Genomic DNA, 18,692 nt, shown 5'->3' on the forward strand with positions numbered 1-18,692 from the left:
AAATCCCACGTGATCTGTCAAATACTAATGCATGAAAATCCTAACCTCAAAAAAATCACCCTTTATATTAACAATCTTTCGTCATTATGAGTTGAAAAGTTCATAATTTTTGAACCCATACCACCACCATATTCAGGCTATGCAAGGGTCTATAACAACACAACAACAAGTTCATCGGTCAAAAATTCAGATTTTATTTATTGATATCCAAATATAGACAGATCTGAACTACATAACCATAGCCAACAGTATCAAAGTTTAGCGTGATTTTATTGACCCAAGAATTTAAATGGGGAGACATGTATCTATGGCAGCTATATTCAAATATATCCTGATTTTGACCATACACCACCCGAATGTCGAAGTATCTTACAGAACTCTAGTGCTAAATTTCAGTGAAATCGGTTAACAAAATCACATTTTATGGTCCTAAAACCTTAGATCGCGAGATAAAATATATGGCAAATTCATCCCAATCTGGACCGATATGGGCCGTATTGAACAGAGATGTTGAGGAGTCCAACACAACTCTATGAACCAAATTTTCGTGTAATCGGACAAAACATACGCCTGTTATGGACTCAACATCTTAAATTGAAAGATCTGTCTGTATGGCTGTTATATCGAAATACTAGTTGACCCGGGCCCGCTTCGATGCGCCTTCTTTTACTTTATATGGAACAAAATTTTCCTTGGAATATTTATTTTCGACAATTAAAGAGCTTTTAGTGAAACTCCATGCTACGAAAATAGTATATAGCTTGACTAACAGTTAAACAAGTCAGTCCCACATGATCTTTATTGTTGGTCTACGAATTTAAGTTTGGATGTAAGGTGTACTCCATTCTTAAAATACTTTATTTCAGCCCGATATTCTCATAATGTCTGATTTATTGGTGTTTTTGGGGGGTGAGGTGGTTCCCCAGACACTTGGCCCTGGAAAAATATCAGCATCGTGCTCTTCTCTCTATCTAAACCCCTCTATTTAAACTCCATATTGCCATTGCTTAAGAGGAGTTTACAGGATGAGGCGTCCCCCAAACTCATAGCCCCAAAATAGGTATCAATGATGCCCTAAATACATTATCCTAAATTTGGATATCAAATTCGTTTTCTACTCTCAAAAACCTTTATGTGAGCCCCATATTGCGATGGTCACTGAAAAATTGCTGTTTGTGGGGTATTTTGGGAAGGGGGAAGACCCCCAGAAAATTGGTCCCGAAAATAGGTATCAATTCTTGCTCTACCCCCCAATACCTTTCATTTAAGCTCCACATTGACATGGTTGGTAAATATGCCCTATTTAGGGGTGTTTTGGGGATTGGGGTGGTCCCCCAAACACTAAGCTCGGAAAATGTATCAGCAACGTGCTCTATTCCCATATATCTATATATCATTTATTTGAACCCCATATTGCCATTGCCCTCAAAATTGGATATCAAATTCGTTTTCTAATCTCATTTAAACTCCTTATTGCAAAAGTCAGCAAATATGTCCGGTTTGGGGTATTGGCCCTAAAAACTATGAATATTTAGTTTCACTCTCTTTAAGACCCAAATTGTCCGGGTAGACAAATACGTCCTACTTTGGGGTTGTTATGGTGGTGGGACGTCCCCTAGACAGTTGACCCATAATGTTGATATCAGATACTCCCACATACCTTTAATTTGATCCCCATTTTTCCATAGTCGGCAAACATGACCGGCTTGGGGTTGTTTTGTGGGATGGGCGGCCACTCAGTGTGTTGGCCTTGAAAATATACATGGGATACGAGTTCCACTTTAAAAGCCATCTTATTTGAGCCTCATATTGCAATAGTCAGCAAATACTTACTATTTGGGTGGTGCTGTGGGGGTGGGTTGGCCCCATAAACACTTTTCCCTAACATTGATATTAAATTCGTGCTTTACTCCCAAAGACCTTTCATTTGAGCCCCATATTGCTATGGTCGCAAATTTGTGCCGTTTGGGGGATGTTTTTGGTGTGAGACGGCCCCCAAACACTTGGTCCAATATTTGGATATCATATTCGTATTCTACATTCAAATACCTTTTATTTTAGCCCCTTATTCCCAAGGCCACTAAATAAGTCTTGTTTGCGGGGTGTTTAGGGAAAGGGGTGGACCCCCAGAAACGTGATCCCACATTGGGATATCAGATTCGTATTCTACTCGCAAATACCTTTCATTTGAGTCCCATATTGCCATGGTCGGTCAATATGTCCGATTTAGGGGTGTTTTGGGGCTTGGGGTGGTCCCCTTTGCACTTGGTCCGACTATTGGATATCAGATACGTTTTCTAATCCTAAATACCTTTCATTTAAGTCACATATTGTCGTGATTGGTCAAAATATATGTTTGGTAGGTTTTAGAGTGGGGCAGTTCCCCTAGGTACCCCATCCAAAATTTGGAAACCAAATTTTTATTTTTAGGGTACTATATGAGAGCACACAAAAATTCGCTTAAATCGCACCACCCATCTCCGAGATCTGGCGTTTCTGAAAATTAGGGTAAGGGGGAGGATCCGTCCCTCCTTCAGATATCAAAAAATTTAGTACCCTATTTTCACCGCGGGGTCATTATGCACCATCTGTGAAAATTTCAAGAAAATCGGTTCATCAGCCGTTTCTGAGTCTATAAGGAACACACAAACAAACAAACAAACACAAATTGATTTTTATATATACGAATGGGGTCTCAGGCATTGGAGAGACCGGTTTACATGGGAGCTATATCAGGTTATAGACTGAATAAACCGTATTAAGGACGGATGTTGGAAGTTATAACGGAACACAACATACAAAATTTCCGCCAAAGAGGGCAAATGTTGCTACTTGTAAGGGCTCAAGAAGTCAAATCGGGATATCCGTTCATATGGGTATCAGTATCAGTTGTATCAGTTTATAGACCGATTCGGACCGTTGGGTTAGGTTAGGTTTGGTTTAAGTGGCATTCTACCATTAGACTCACCTAGAAGTTCTCGTCTATTGTGATACCAATGGAGCAAAAGAAGGAAGATGCCTTCCAGTTCCTACCATTGATCGATCCATATCGCTTTAAAAAGCTCAACAACTTGCGAATCTTCACTTCCGCTAAATCCTTCTGACTGCTAGTGCGGGACACACACACACAGAAGGTGTTCTATTGTCTCTTCTTCCTCGATGTGTTCACAGCTTCTGTAAAAGTCGTTGCTGGCAACCTTCAGTCTGTCATCATGTTTTCTGATTAGACAGTGACCTGTCATGACAGACACAATGACTCAGACGTCTGTTCTAGCCAGTGACAGCAAAGCGGCAGACCTCAACCAGCCTGAAGGAATTGTATCCTATGGATTTAATAAGTTGAAACTGAAAGTCTATAGAAGCGGTGGGTTCAGTTGTTGCTGAACACTTGCCTGAAGAATTATCGACCACCTCGCTGAAGTCTGGCGGATTGCAGGAGACTAAACATCCCCCTGCCACAATCGAGACAGGAGGGGAAAACATAGAAACAGGACCAGACAAGCCCTGTGCAGGTGAGTCATCCGGTTGGACTGGGCTCAAGGTGTGCTCCAGCCGATAAGGACGGCACTTTGTAACTTTCAACAACTGTGCTAAGAATACTTCAAATCGGTTCATAACCTTATATAGCTTCCATATAAACCGATCTGGGGTCTTGACTTCTTGAGCCTCTACAGGGAGCAATTCCTATCCGATTTGGCTGAAATATTGCGTGACGTGTTTTGTTATGACTTCCAGCATATATGCTATGTATGGTTTACATCGGTCCACGTTTTGTATAGCTGCCATATAAACCGATCTTGGGTCTTGACTTCTTGAGCCTCTAGAGGACGCAATTCCCATCCGATTTGGCTGAAATTTTGCATGAGGTGTTTTATTATGACTTCCAATAACTGTGCCAAGTATGGCGTAAATCGGTATAGAACCTGATATAGCTGCATTATAAACCGATCTGGGATCTTGACTTCTTGAGTCGCTAGAGGGCGCAATTCTCATCCGAATTGGCTGAAATTTTGCGTGAGGTGTTTTGTTATGACGTCCAACAACTTTGTTAGGCATGGTTTATCGGTACAGAACCTGATATAGCTGCAATGGTTCAAATCGGTCCATAACCTGATATAGCTGCCATATAAACCGATCTGGGTACTTGACATCTTGAGCCTCTAGAGGACGCAATTATTATCCGATTTGGCTGAAATTTTGCATGAAGTGTTTTGTTATGGCTTTCAACAACTGTGTTGATAATAGTTCAATTCGGTCCATAACATGATATAGCTGCCATATAAGCCGATCTGGGGTCTTGACTTCTTGAGCCTCTACAGGGAGCAATTCCTATCCGATTTGGCTGAAATATTGCATGAAGTGTTTTGTTATGACTTCCAACAACTGTGCTAAGAATAGTTCAAATCGGTCCATAACCTGATATAGCTGCCATATAAACCGATCTGGGGTCTTGACTTCTAGAGCCACTAGAGGGCGCAATTATTATCCGATTTGGTTGAAATTTTATACAACGGCTTCTCTCTGTGACCTTTAACATACATGTCGAAAATGGCATGAATCGGTTTATAGCCTAATGCAGCTCCCCTATAAACCGATCTCCCTATTTTACTTCTTCAGCCCTAAAGTGCGCAATTCTTATTAGAGTTGACTGAAATTTTTGCACAATGACTTCTACTATGGTCTCCAATATTCAGTTCAATTATGATCCGAATTGAACCATAACTTGAGATTGTTCCAATAACATAGCAATTTATTTTCTTTTATCCTTTGTTTGCATAAAAAGAGATACCGTGGCAAGAGATCGACAAATGTGATCCATGGTGGAGATTCGGCCCTGCTGAACTTAGCACGCTTTTACTTGTTTTTGATGGTCTCGTCAGCATTCGAACCAGGCGTTTAGCGTCAAAGACGGACATGCTAACCTCTGCGCTACGGTGGCCTCCAATTCCCTGACTTCATTTAAGCAAAACCAATGACTTAGTGACGATAAGCTCGACTAACTTGTCGATTCATGTCACTCGATCACCATCGGTTGGTACCCCTAGGCTTAGGTATTGTACTTCATCATCCACCACCTGATGGCTACAGAATTTATTCGGTTTACAAATTCGAATAACAATGTATTTCACACTCTGTAACGGTCATAAAACTTTATTGTCTCTAGATATTTGAAGTTCATTTGTTTGCTGCATGACGATGATGACGATGATGATGACGTGCTTGGCAGCCTGCAGGGAGGTTGTATCTAAACTTAAAACTGACAATTTGGCGTGGTCCCTGTGCCACCGCAACTGCCACGAAATGCAGTGATGTGTCGAGCAGTGAGGCGAGTCAAATAAACGAACGTAGTAAATTTGGAATGTTACATATGCTGGGCTGAAATGCATTTTACTAATTGCAAACTTTTAATTAAATCCAGTCAAATGAAACTGTGGGCTGGCTGGCTGGCTGGTGTATATAGCATTTACCAGTGAGGAGGTCTCTTCACAGCAACTTCAACATTCCCATTGTTTTGGCCAGCTCTATGGCACAAATAAGAATAACTACAATAACAACAAGCATTGTTGTGGTTTGTGAACAACCAATATTCACGCAGGCAATGGCTTATGGGGTTACACTGGGAAAAATTTTCGTTGTTTGGCGATTCAAATAAATCAAATATAAGTGCATTACTGGGGACATATTTTACAACAGGCATCCTTTTCTATCTTTGCTTATCATCAGCTCAATATCTGTAACTGGATTGTCTTTTTATACCCTCCACCATAAGATGGGGGGTATACTAATTTCGTCATTCTGTTTGTAACTACTCGAAATATTCGTCTGAGACCCCATAAAGTATATATATTCTTGATCGTCGTGAAATTTTATGTCGATCTAGCCATGTCCGTCCGTCTGTCCGTCCGTCCGTCCGTCCGTCCGTCCGTCCGTCTGTCTGTCGAAAGCACGCTAACTTCCGAAGGAGTAAAGCTAGCCGCTTGAAATTTTGCACAAATACTTCTTATTAGTGTAGGTCGGTTGGTATTGTAAATGGGCCATATCGGTCCATGTTTTGATATAGCTGCCATATAAACCGATCTTGGGTCTTGACTTCTTGAGCCTCTAGAGTGCGCAATTCTTATCCGATTGGAATGAAATTTTGCACGACGTGTTTTGTTATGACATCCAACAACTGTGATAAGTATGGTTCAAATCGGTTCATAACCTGATATAGCTGCCATATAAACCGATCTTGGGTCTTGACTTTTTGAGCCTCTAGAGTGCGCAATTCTTATCCGATTGGAATGAAATTTTGCACGACGTGTTTTGTTATGACATGCAACAACTGTGCCAAGTATGGTTCAAATCGGTCCATAACCTGATACAGCTGCCATATAAACCGATCTTGGGTCTTGACTTCTTGAGCCTCTAGAGTACGCAATTCTTATCCGATTGGAATGAAATTTTGCACGACGTGTTTTGTTATTATATTCAACAACTGTGCCAAGTATGGTTCAAATCGGTCCATAACCTGATATAGCTGCCATATAAACCGATCTTGGGTCTTGACTTCTTGAGCCTCTAGAGTGCGCAATTCTTATCCGATTGGAATGAAATTTTGTACGACGTGTTTTGTTATGACATCCAACAACTGTGCCAAATATGGTTGAAATCGGTTCATAACCTGATATAGCTGCCATATAAACCGATCTGGGATCTTGACTTCTTGAGCCTCTAGAGGTCGCAATTATTATCCGATTTGCCTGAAATTTTGTACGACGGATTCTCTCATGACCATTAACATACGTGTTTATTATGGTCTGAATCGGTCTATAGCCCGATACAGATCCCATATAAATCGATCTCTCTATTTAACTTCTTGAGCCCACAAAGGACGCAATTCTTATTCGAATTGGCTGACATTTTACACAGGTCTCCAACATATAATTTAATTGTGGTCCAAACCGGACCATATCTTGATATCGCTCTAATAGCAGAGCAAATCTTTTCTTATATCCTCTTTTTGCCTAAGAAGAGATGCCGGGAAAAGAACTCGACATATGCGATCCATGGTGGAGGGTATATAAGATTCGGCCCGGCCGAACTTAGCACGCTTTTACTTGTTTATTTATACTAAAGTGTGTGCAAAAACATTCCCTTTGAGACCAGGGGCCCAACCATTGGTAATGAAGAGAAAGACCTAACCAAATACAAAGCCCAGAACAATTCTGGCTCAATTGAGATGTGGATGGTGGACAATTCTTAATTGTTTTCCATACTAAATACAAAAATCTAAAATCAAAATATTGTTGAAGACCATAGTGGAAATCATTGGGTTCAGTTCAATCGTTTAACAATTATGGCTTGTGGGGGCTCAAGAAACATAACCAGGTGATCGGTTTATATGGGAGCAGTATCAGGCTATAGACCGATTCAGACTAAATCTGACACATTATTGAAGGTCATGGGAAAAGCCGTTGTACAAAATTTCATCCAATTCGGATAATAATTGCGCCCTCTAGAGGCTCAAAAAGTCAATAACCCATGTCGGTTTATATGGCAACTATATCAGGTATAGACCGATTTGACCCATATATGGCACAGTTACTAGAAATCATAAAAAAGGACGTCAAACTAAATTTCAGCCAAATCGAGAAAGAATTGCGCCCTCTATTGGCTCAAGAAGTCAAGATTCAAGATCGGTTATATGCAGGTACATCAGGCTGTGGACGGATTTGAAGCATATTTGGCACTGTCATTGGAAGTCATAACGAAACACGTCATGCAAAATTTCACTTAAGTTGGATGAGAATTGCGCCCTCTAGAGGCTCAAGAAATCGAGATCCAATATCGGTTTATATGACAGCTACACAGGTTATGAACCTTTTTTAAAGCATACTTACCACAATTGTTGGAAGTCATAACAAAACACAATTACTGCAAAATCGGAAAAGAATTGCGCCCTCTAGAGGCCTAAGAAGTCAAGATCCCAGATCGGTTTATATGGCAGCTATATCAGGTTCTGTACCGATTAACCACGCCTAACAAAGTTGATGGACGTCATAATAAAACACCTCATGCAAAATTTCAGCCAAATCGGATAATAATTGCGTCCTCTAGAGGCTCAAGATGTCAAGTACCCAGATCGGTTTATATGGCAGCTATATCAGGTTATGGACCGACTTGAACCATTCTTAATGCAGTTGTTGGAAGTCATAACAAAACACGTCATGCAATATTTCAGCCAAACCGGATAGGAATTGCTCCCTGTAGAGGCTCAAGAAGTCAAGACCCCAGATCGGTTTATATGGCAGCTATATCAGGTTATGGACCGACTTGAACCATTCTTAATGCAGTTGTTGGAAGTCATAACAAAACACGTCATGCAATATTTCAGCCAAACCAGATAGGAATTGCTCCCTGTAGAGGCTCAAGAAGTCAAGACCCCAGATCGGTTTATATGGCAGCTATATCAGGTTATGGACCGATTTACGACATACTTGGCACAATTTTTGGAAGTCATAACAAAACACCTCATGCAAAATTTCAGACAAATCGGATGAGAATTGCGCCCTCTGGAGGCTCAAGAAGTCAAGATCCCAGATTCTATACCGATTTACGCCATATTTAGCACAGTTCTTGAAAGTCACAACAAAACACCTCATGCAAAATTTCAGCCAAATCGAATTGCGTGCTCTATTGGCTCAAGAAGTCAAGATCCAAGATCGGTTTATATGACAGCTATACCAGATTATGAACTGATATGAATCATACTTAGCACAGTTATTGGAAGTGCTACCAAAACCCTACGTGCAAAATTTCAATAAAATCGGATAAGAATTGCGCCCTGTAGAGGCTCAAGAAGTCAAGACCCAAGATTGGTTTATATGGCAGCTATATCAAAACATGAACCGATTTGGCCCATTTTAAATACCAACTGACCTACACTAATAAAAAGTATTTGTGCAAAATTTCAAGCGGCTAGCTTTACTCCTTCAAAAGTTAGCGTGTTTTCGACAGAAAGACTGACGGACGGACGGACAGATGTCGATTTAAAATGACATGACGATCAAGACTATATATACTTTATGGGGTCTCAGACGCATATTTTGAGGTATTACAAACAGAATGACGAAATTAGTATACCCCCATTCTATGGTGGACGGTATAAAATTAATAATTGGGCAGTCATCTATGGAGTAAAAAAAGAATCAATTAGCGACAAAATTTTCAACAGATTGTCCCGTCCGTTATTATATAGGAAAGTAGTATTAAGGATAGCATCTTTATTTTAAGTTTTGGTTCGTTTTCATTGCAAAAATGCTAGGATAAAAAAAAATCTTAAGTTTTTGAACATTTTTTTTTTTTTGGGGGGGATTGTTAATGTGTAGAACAGTTGATTATTGGAGTAGGGTCCACCAGATTACAAAACCATATGCCATTATAAGTTTGACAACTGTTGTAAGCAGCGAATGCTTCACACAAAGTTTAAGCGCTCAATTTTTGCCAAATCTTTAGGGCAAGAGTTACCTTTTTCGCCCATTCCAAAATTATGGATTTGAAGTTAAATTTTCTGTTCAGCAAAATGTCCCTGTTTTACAACAAGTCTCGTAGTCCATATTTGCTCAGATCACTATCATTATCTGTCTCTAGATTGCCTTATTTATTTCCACCAAAAAATGTGGGTGTAAATATAAGAAAAAACTTAAATGTGACGTCTGTTGACCTTGATTCAGGCGCAGAAAAACCCCCGGACCACAAAGCCATTATTTGGGTCTTTTATTCTCCATATTCTCCGACAAATGCTTTTTACATCCAACGAACTGAATAGACCTAGTTAATCAATCTTTTTTTCCCCTGCCTCATATTTTGTTTGCTGTTTTCAAAGTGTGGTGGGGTTTTTTTTAAGTGTACCCATTCCGAGTATTTATGAGAAAGTCAACTGAATGCCGCATGGATGGCCACGGTGTGAAAGTTTCGCTGTTATCCATGATGGTTAGCCATTGTTCTCATTACTGCCGGATATGTGGGAAGTTGCAGTCAGTGGTTTAACGTACATTTGTTATTGTCAGCGATGCTACAAAACCAAAAACACAACAATGAATAAAGTGGTTTTCTTGGTAATAAGGAATCAAAACAAAATCAAATGAGGACATTTATATATACATATACACATATATAATATGCAGATATATTGTATTATTCAATAGCTAAAGATGGATTTAAAACTTAAATGATCGGGTTGTTTGAATAATGGATTTTATTCAAAAATACTCTTAAAAAAGGAAAAAGGCGTTAAGTTCGGCCGGGCCGGACTTTGGATACCCACCACGGGTATATATGTAAATCACCTTTTGTCATAATAAGGTGACAAATGCATACCTTATGTCCCATAGCAGTTATATCGAAATATGTTCCGATTTGGACCAAATACTAATCGGTACAAGTCATTGTTCAATTGTGTATAACAAAATATTGGTCTTTTTAGAACCTTTAACTACAAATAAACCGACCTGAACCATATGCGACACGAATGTCGAAAAGCCTAACACAACGAACTGTCCCAAATCTCGGCGAAATCGGACAATAAATGCCTCTTTTATGGGCCCAAAACCTTAAATCGGGAGATCGGACTATATGGCAGCTATTTTCAAATCTGAACCGATTTCGGCCAAATTGACGAAGGACGTCAAAGAGCCTAACGCAACTCATTGTGTCAAATTTCGGCATAATCGAATGATAAAACCGCCTATTATGGACCCAAAACCTAAAACCGAGAGATCGGTCTATATGGCAGCTATATCCAAATCTGTACCGATCTGGGCCAAATTGAAGAAGGACGTCGAAGAGCCTAACGCAACTCACTGTCTCAAATTTCTGCACAACCGGAAAATAAATGTGCCTTTTATGGCCCAATAAATCTAAAACCGAGAGATCGGTCTATATGGCAGCTATATCCAAATCTGGTCCGATCTGAGCCAAATTGACGAAGGACGTCGAAGAGCCTAATGCAACTCACTGTCTCAAATTTCGGCAAAATCGGACAATAAATGCGCCTATTATGGCCCCAAATCCTAAAACCGAGAGATGGGACTATATGGCAGCTATATCCAAATCTGGACCGATCTGGGCCAAATTGACGAAGGATGTCGACTGGCCTAATACAACTCACTGTACCAAATTTCAGCAAAATCGGACAATAAATGTGGCTTTTATGGGACAAAGACCCTAAATCGGAGGATCGGTCTATGTGGCAGCTATATCCAAATCTGGACCGATCAGAGCCAAATTGACGAAGGATTTCGACGAGCCTAACAAAACTCACTGTCCCAAATTTCAGCAAAATCGGACAATAAATGTGGCCTTTATGGGGCTCAGACCCTAAATCGAAGGATCAGTCTATTGTATATCTTCGAACTTAACCTGCTTATGGGCAAGGAAAGAATCTGTGCAAAGTTTTAACTCAATATCTCTATTTTTAAAGACTGTAGTGTGATTTCAAAAGACGGACGGACGGACATGGCTAGATCGTCTTAGATTTTTACACTGATCAAGAATTCACTTTATAGGGTCGGAAATGAATATTTCGATGTGTTGCAAACGGAATGACAAAATGAATATACCCCCATCCTTCGTTGGTGGGTATAAAAATCGGTTCAGATTTTGATATAGCTCCCATATATATCTGTCATCCGATATGGCTCCACCATAGGATGGGGAGTATACTAATTTCGTCATTTTGTTTGTAACTACTCGAAATATTCGTCTGAGACCCCATAAACTATATATATTCTTGATCGTCGCGACATTTTATGTCGATCTAGCCATGTCCGTCCGTCTGTCTGTCGAAAGCACGCTAACTTCCGAAGGAGTAAAGCTAGCCGCTTGAAATTTTGCACAAATACTTCTAATTAGTGTAGGTCGGTTGGTATTGTAAATGGGCTATATCGGTCCATTTTTTGATAAAGCTGCCATATTAACCGATCTTGGGTCTTGAATTCTTGAACCTCTAGAGGGCGCAATTCTAATCCGATTTGAATTAATTTTTGCACGAAGTATTTTGTTATGATATGCAACAACTGTGCCAAGTATGGTTTAAATCGGTTCATAACCTGATATAGCTGCCATATAAACCGATCTTGGGTCTTGACTTCTTGAGCCAATTGAGGGCGCAATTCTCATCCGATTTGGCTGAAATTTTGCATGAGGTGTTTTGTTATGACTTCCAATAACTGTGCTAAGTATGGCGTAAATCGATATAGATCCTCATATAGCTGCCATATAAACCGATCTTGGGTCTTGACTTCTTGAGCCTCTAGAGGACGCAATTCTTATCCCATTGGAATGAATTTTTGCACGAAGTATTTTGTTATGATATCCAACAACTGTGCCAAGTATGGTTCAAATCGGTTCATAACCTGATATATCTGTCATATTAACAGATCTGGGGACTTGAATTCTTGACCTTCTAGAGGGCGTAATTCCTATCCGATGTGGCTGAAATTTTGTATGAGGTATTTTATTCTTACTTTCAACAACTGTGTCAAAAAAGTTTCAAATCGGTTCATAACCTGATATAGCTGCCATATAAACCGATCTGGGATCTTGACTTCTTGAGCCTCTAGAGGTCGCAATTATTATCCGATTTACCTGAAATTATGTACGACGGATCCACTCATGACCATCAACATACGTGTTTATTATGGACTGAATCGGTCAATAGCCTGATACAGCTCCCATAGAAATCGATCTCTCTATTTTACTTCTTGAGCCCCCAAAAGGCGCAATTCTTATTTGAATTGGCTGACATTTTACACAGGTCTCCAACATATAATTTAATTGTGGTCCAAATCGGATCATATCTTGATATCTCTCTAATAGCAGAGCAAATCCTTTCTTATATCCTTTTTTGCCTAAGAAGAGATGCCGGGAAAAGACCTCGACAAATACGATCCATGGTGGAGGGTATATAAGATTCGGCCCAGCCGAACTTAGCAAGCTTTTACTTGTTTTGCCTAAGAAGAGATGCAGGGAAAATAACTCGACAAATGCGATCCATGGTGGAGGGTATATAAGATTCGGCCCGGACGAACTTAACACGCTTTTACTTGTTATTAAATGTTATCCTATCCTTAAAACCTTGAGTTTTTTGGTATCACCATCAATTCTGAAATTCGAAGCTATTGTATTTCAACAATATTTTTTTTAGTGGTAATCATGCATTCAATCTTTCATGCCGCACACCCAACTACACAAGTAGCGTTAATAAGTTTTTCATTATGGTAGTTTTAAAACAATTAAGATTACGGACGAAATAGCATTTGCGCTTTTCATTCAGCTTCTTTGGCATTCGTTATATCACCGTTGATTGCAATTAAAACCTAGCGAATCTTATCACGTTCGCTGATCATTTCTCGCTTTTGTTAATTACAAAAATCCAGAAAGCCAGGCAAAGACCAAATTCATTTGTATCCTTCATTATGAACGCTTGGCGTGTGACCACGTTTGGCCATTTCCCTGCCAATCTTTCTCACGTTGTTTTTCCATAAAATTACCCACAAATTTATAGTGAAACGTTTCCTTGGCTTGTTTTGCATAATTAATGCTTTGCATTCGTTGGGTTCGCATGCCGCACCGAAAATGTATGCGATGAACGCGTGTGCATTCGCTTTGGACGTATGTACATGTGTATCTCGTGATGTCTTCCAATCGAAATGATGATGATGGTTTGATGGTTTTTTTTTTTTTTTGTATTATACCGATGCCACGATATGTTGTTGTAGCTGAATACGGACGCAAGTTATGCTGTACTTACCGTAATTTTAAGACGTGCTATTGGCGGTGATTCCAAAGTTTCCAATATTGCCGTGGCACTATTGTAATTTCCTACCAAAAGGCAATACTGTGCCACTCCACTCCACAGTTCAACACATTTGCTGCGATCATGTATGCCGCCGCACTAGAAGAGACAAGCAACAAATAGAAATGCATGAATGAAAAAGTTGATGTGAAAAATGCAAACAAAATTTGGTGGGGGATGAGTTAATCACAGGACCCACGAATATGGCCTAGACTCTCTAGAGACGTGAAAATTTGCACATTGCCTAACAAACATCTCTGATCTACACATTTCAAAATTCATAAAGATATCTCACTTACTTAATTTAAACAAAAATGGTAGACTGATGCCATTATGTCTTCCGAGCGTGAATTGTCGAGAATGTAGAGGAAAAGAGCCGAGGTGTGCACAATGAGTAGATATTTAAAATTTTAAAACACAAAATGAATCCATGATGTAGACATTTCTGAAAACCAACAAGTGAAAAGGCGTTAAGTTCGGCCGGAAAATGAAAAATGCATACCTTATGCCCCATAGCAGCTATAAAGACATATGATTCGATTTAGACCAAATGCTTATAAGTACAAGTTATTGTTCAATTGCGACTTTTATCCAAATCTGTACCGAGCTGGGCAAGTTTAAGAAAAATGTCGACTAGCCTAACACAACTCACTGCCCCAAATTTCCGCAAAATCGGACAATAAATGCGCCTTTTATGGTCCGAAAACCATAAACCGAGAGATTGGTCTATATGACAGCTACATCCAAATCTGGACCGATCTGAGCCAAATTTAAGACAAACATCGAAGGGCCCAACACAACTCACTGTCCCAAATTTCGGCAAAATCGGACAACAAATGCGCCTTTTATGGTCCCAAAACCTTAAATCGAGAGATCGGTCTATATGACAGCTATATCCAAATCTGGACCAATCTGAGCCAAATTGAAGACAAACATCGTTGGGCCCAACACAACCCACTGTCCCAAATTTCGGCGACATGGGACAATAAATGCGCCTTTTAGGGCTCAAATCTTTAAATCGAGAGATCGGTCTATATGGCAGCTATACCCAAATCTGGACCGATCTGAGCCAAATTGACGAAGGATGTCGAAGGGCTCAACACAACACACTGTCCCAAATTTCAGCAAAACCGAATAATAAATGAGGCTTTTATGGGCCTAAGACCCTAAATTTGAGGATCGGAATATATGGCAGCTATATCCAAATCTAGACTGATCTGGGCCAAATTGACGAAATATGTCGAAGGGCCCAGGACAATTCCCTGTCCCAAATTTAAGCAAAATTGGATAATAAATGTGGCTTTTATGGGCCTAAGACCTTAAATCGGAGGATCGGTCTGTATAGCAGCTATATCCAAATCTGGACTGATCTGGGCTAAATTGACGAAGGATGTTGAAGGGCTCAACACAACTCACTGTTCTAAATTTCAGCAAAATCGAATAACAAATGTGGCTTTTATGGGCCCAAGACCCTAAATCGGAGGATCGGTCTATATGGGGGCTTAGTCCAAATATGAACCGATCTGAGCCAAATTGCGGAAGGATGTCGATGGGCCTAACACAACTCACTGTCTCAAATTTCAGCAAAATCGGATAATAAATGTGGCTTTTATGGGCCTAAGACCCTAAATCGGAGGATCGGTCTATATGGCAGCTATATCCAATTCTGAACCGATCTGAGCCAAATTGACGGAGGGCGTCGGAGGGCCTAAGTCAGCTCACTGTCCCAAATTTCAGCAAAATCGGATAATAAATGCAACTTTCATGGGCCTATGACCCTAAATCGGAGGATCGGTCTGTATAGCAGCTATATCCAAATCTGGACCGATCTGGGCCAAATTGACGAAGGATATTGAAGGGCCTAACACAACTCACTGTCACAAATTTCAGCAAAATCGAATAATAAATGTGGCTTTTATGGGCCCAAGACCCTAAATCGGAGGATCTGTATATATGGCATTTATATTCAAATCTGGACCGATCTGAGCCAAATTGACGAAGAATGTCGACTGGCCCAACACAACTCACTGTCCCAAATTTCAGCAAAATCGGATAATAAATGTGGCTTTTATGGGCCCAAGACCCTATATCGGCCGATCGGTCTATAAGGCAGCTATATCCAAATCTGAACCGATCTGAGCCAAATTTACGAAGGATGTCTACTGGTCTAATACAACTCACTGCACCAAATTTCAGCTCAATCTAACTTCCAATTCAAGTATGGTCCGATTCGGTCCATAACCTGATATGTAGCTCCAATAGCATAGCAATTGTTATCCATTATCCTTTATTTGCCTATAAAGAGATAGCGGCCAAAGAACTTGACAAATGCGATCCATGGTGGAGGGTTTATAAGATTCGCCCTGGTCAAACTTGTTACGCATTTTTTTGTTAACAGATATTTGTGGTTACTTAGCAACAATTCATACCAAGCATATGTGTACCAAAGAGACAGTTATGGGCTTTTTGTCCATAGATTCCGATTCCGCATCGCTAAGTTTCGAACATTCCTTTTCTTTTAGCATTTTTCGCCTTTCATTTTGGTAATTTTAATGCAAAAGACTTTTGAATGCTCTTCATTGAACGAATCGCTTATGTGTTTATAATATTTAAAACTGAATAAACCATCAGTCCATGGGAGCGTATACGTATCATGGTGTCAGTTCTATAACTCATACGATCCCTAGTACCAAGCGTTATACTCAAAGAGATGTTTGATTGTCTTTACCACTGCTCCTAACAAACGAACTAAAACGAGAATATACGAATTTAAGTCGGGCAATAAAGAGTGCAAGTGACGATTTCTTTGGAAGCTGTGAGAATGTCGAGGAAGTGGAAAATTCGGAAAATTATAACGTCTGCTATGTGCCAGTACTGTAGTGGCAAAAAAATAAGTTCCACTTTAGGTTCTTATTTCTTGGAGGACTTATCCAAATTAGCGGTTGTAAAATTTTGCAAGTTATTAGGCATTTTAAAACGAACTGGCAGGTTCTACGGTAGATTCTAGGAAGTATTTTCCTTCTCCTATTCCTTTGGTATCACATTAAACTAAAATGTCTCTGTCCGAGAGGACAGAGTGGGCCTGCGGGTCTACATTGAGAACCCAGGGACTGAGATATGTTTTAGACTGCCTTTTGATACTACAGGCGGAGATCTGTGTGATCACGGAATGCGTGAATTGGTGTGGTGCTAACACAAGGACATCGAGTGTGAACATCCTTACCGACAGAAAAATTACCGTAAGGGCAATAACAACCAGAACGGTAAGGTCACGAATAGTCTTGCAGTGTAAGAAGGAGATTAACGCCTGCTCTGAGGATGGCAAAAGCCGCATCATTTGGTTGCCAGGCCATAATAGAGTAAGGGGAAATGAAAGGGCAGACGATTTGACGGTGAAGGCCAGAGGACTCCAGTCAATAAATGAGGTCAGTATAGCTTTTGGTATCATAATGGGACACATAGGACTACGGGCTCACTTATGTAAAATCGGTGCGGCAAGTGAAAGCATGTGTAGAGCATGCGGGAAAGATGATTAGACGTTGAAACATTTTCTTTGTCGTTGACCGGCTTTCGCGTCTAATAGATAACGACACTTAGGTGGCGACACAATACTAGACATGAACCAACTTAGGTGAGTGGTAGGGAAAAGAATTAAGGATTATGTAAGTAGCACGGAATTCCTAATTTAAAATTTTCTTTTTTGGGGTTAGGTTAGGTTAGTTCGAAAAGAGGGCGCAGATATTAATCCGCCCCATGCCACTATGGACATAGACCTAAGCCAGTAATCGGCTCGTTGTGCGCTCTAGGTTTTTTATAGCCTCCACCATAAATGGGGGGTATACTAATTTCGTCATTCTGATTGTAACTACTCGAAATATTCGTCTGAGACCCCATAAAGTATATATATTCTTGATCGTCGTGAAATTTTATGTCGATCTAGCCATGTCCGTCCGTCTGTCCGTCCTTCCGTCCGTCCGTCCGTCCGTCCGTCTGTCTGTCGAAAGCACGCTAACTTCCGAAGGAGTAAAGCTAGCCGCTTGAAATTTTGCACAAATACTTCTTATTAGTGTAGGTCGGTTGGTATTGTAAATGGGCCATATCGGTCCATGTTTTGATATAGCTGCCATATAAACCGATCTTGGGTCTTGACTTCTTGAGCTTCTAGAGGACGCAATTCCTATCCAAATTGAATGAATTTTGGCACGTAGTATTTTGTTATGATATCCAACAACTGTGCCAAATATGGTTCAAATCGGTTCATTACCTGATATAGCTGTCATATAAAAAGATCTGGGGACTTGATTTCTTGAGCCTCTAGAGGTCGCAATTATTATCCGATTTGCCTGAAATTTTGCACGACGGATTCTCTGGTGGGTATCCAAAGTTCGGCCCGGCCGAACTTAACGTATTTTTACTTGTTTTGCCTAAGAAGAGATGCCGGGAAAAGAACTCGACAAATGCGATCCATGGTGGAGGGTATATAAGATTCGGCCCGGCCGAACTTAGCACGCTTTTACTTGTTTTTTTTTGTTTAGAGGTTACTTTATTGTTTTAAGAGCGCACAACAAGCCGATTACTGGCTTATGTGTATGTCCATAGTGGCATGGGGCGGATTAATATATGCACCCTCTTTTCAACCTAACCTAAGCCCGATTACAGACTGCCACTCAAATCTAACCTATTTTTAGTCGGGCAAAGCCAATCTGTTACTGCTCTACGCCACATTGAATACTAGTTCGAAGTATGTTTCTACTCTTCTTAAAATTTTGAAATCATTTTATTATACTTCAGTAAGACAGTCCACTTTGCATACATCCATAACTGTCACAACGTTGATTTCAACCAAGTTATG

General features: G+C 40.2%; 1 protein-coding gene across 1 annotated transcript in view; it reads right to left on the reverse strand.

Moving 5' to 3' along the window:
* LOC106082724 (uncharacterized) overlaps positions 1–18,692 on the reverse strand; it is a 579,753-nt gene that overhangs the window by 465,913 nt on the left and 95,148 nt on the right. Inside the window, exon 8 of the mRNA XM_059364686.1 lies at positions 13,796–13,939. Within this exon, the coding sequence (XP_059220669.1) occupies positions 13,796–13,939 (144 nt within the window). The remainder of the gene's footprint in view (positions 1–13,795; positions 13,940–18,692) is intronic.

This window comes from Stomoxys calcitrans, chromosome 3, assembly GCF_963082655.1.
Source record: "Stomoxys calcitrans chromosome 3, idStoCalc2.1, whole genome shotgun sequence".
Lineage (NCBI taxonomy): Eukaryota > Metazoa > Arthropoda > Insecta > Diptera > Muscidae > Stomoxys > Stomoxys calcitrans.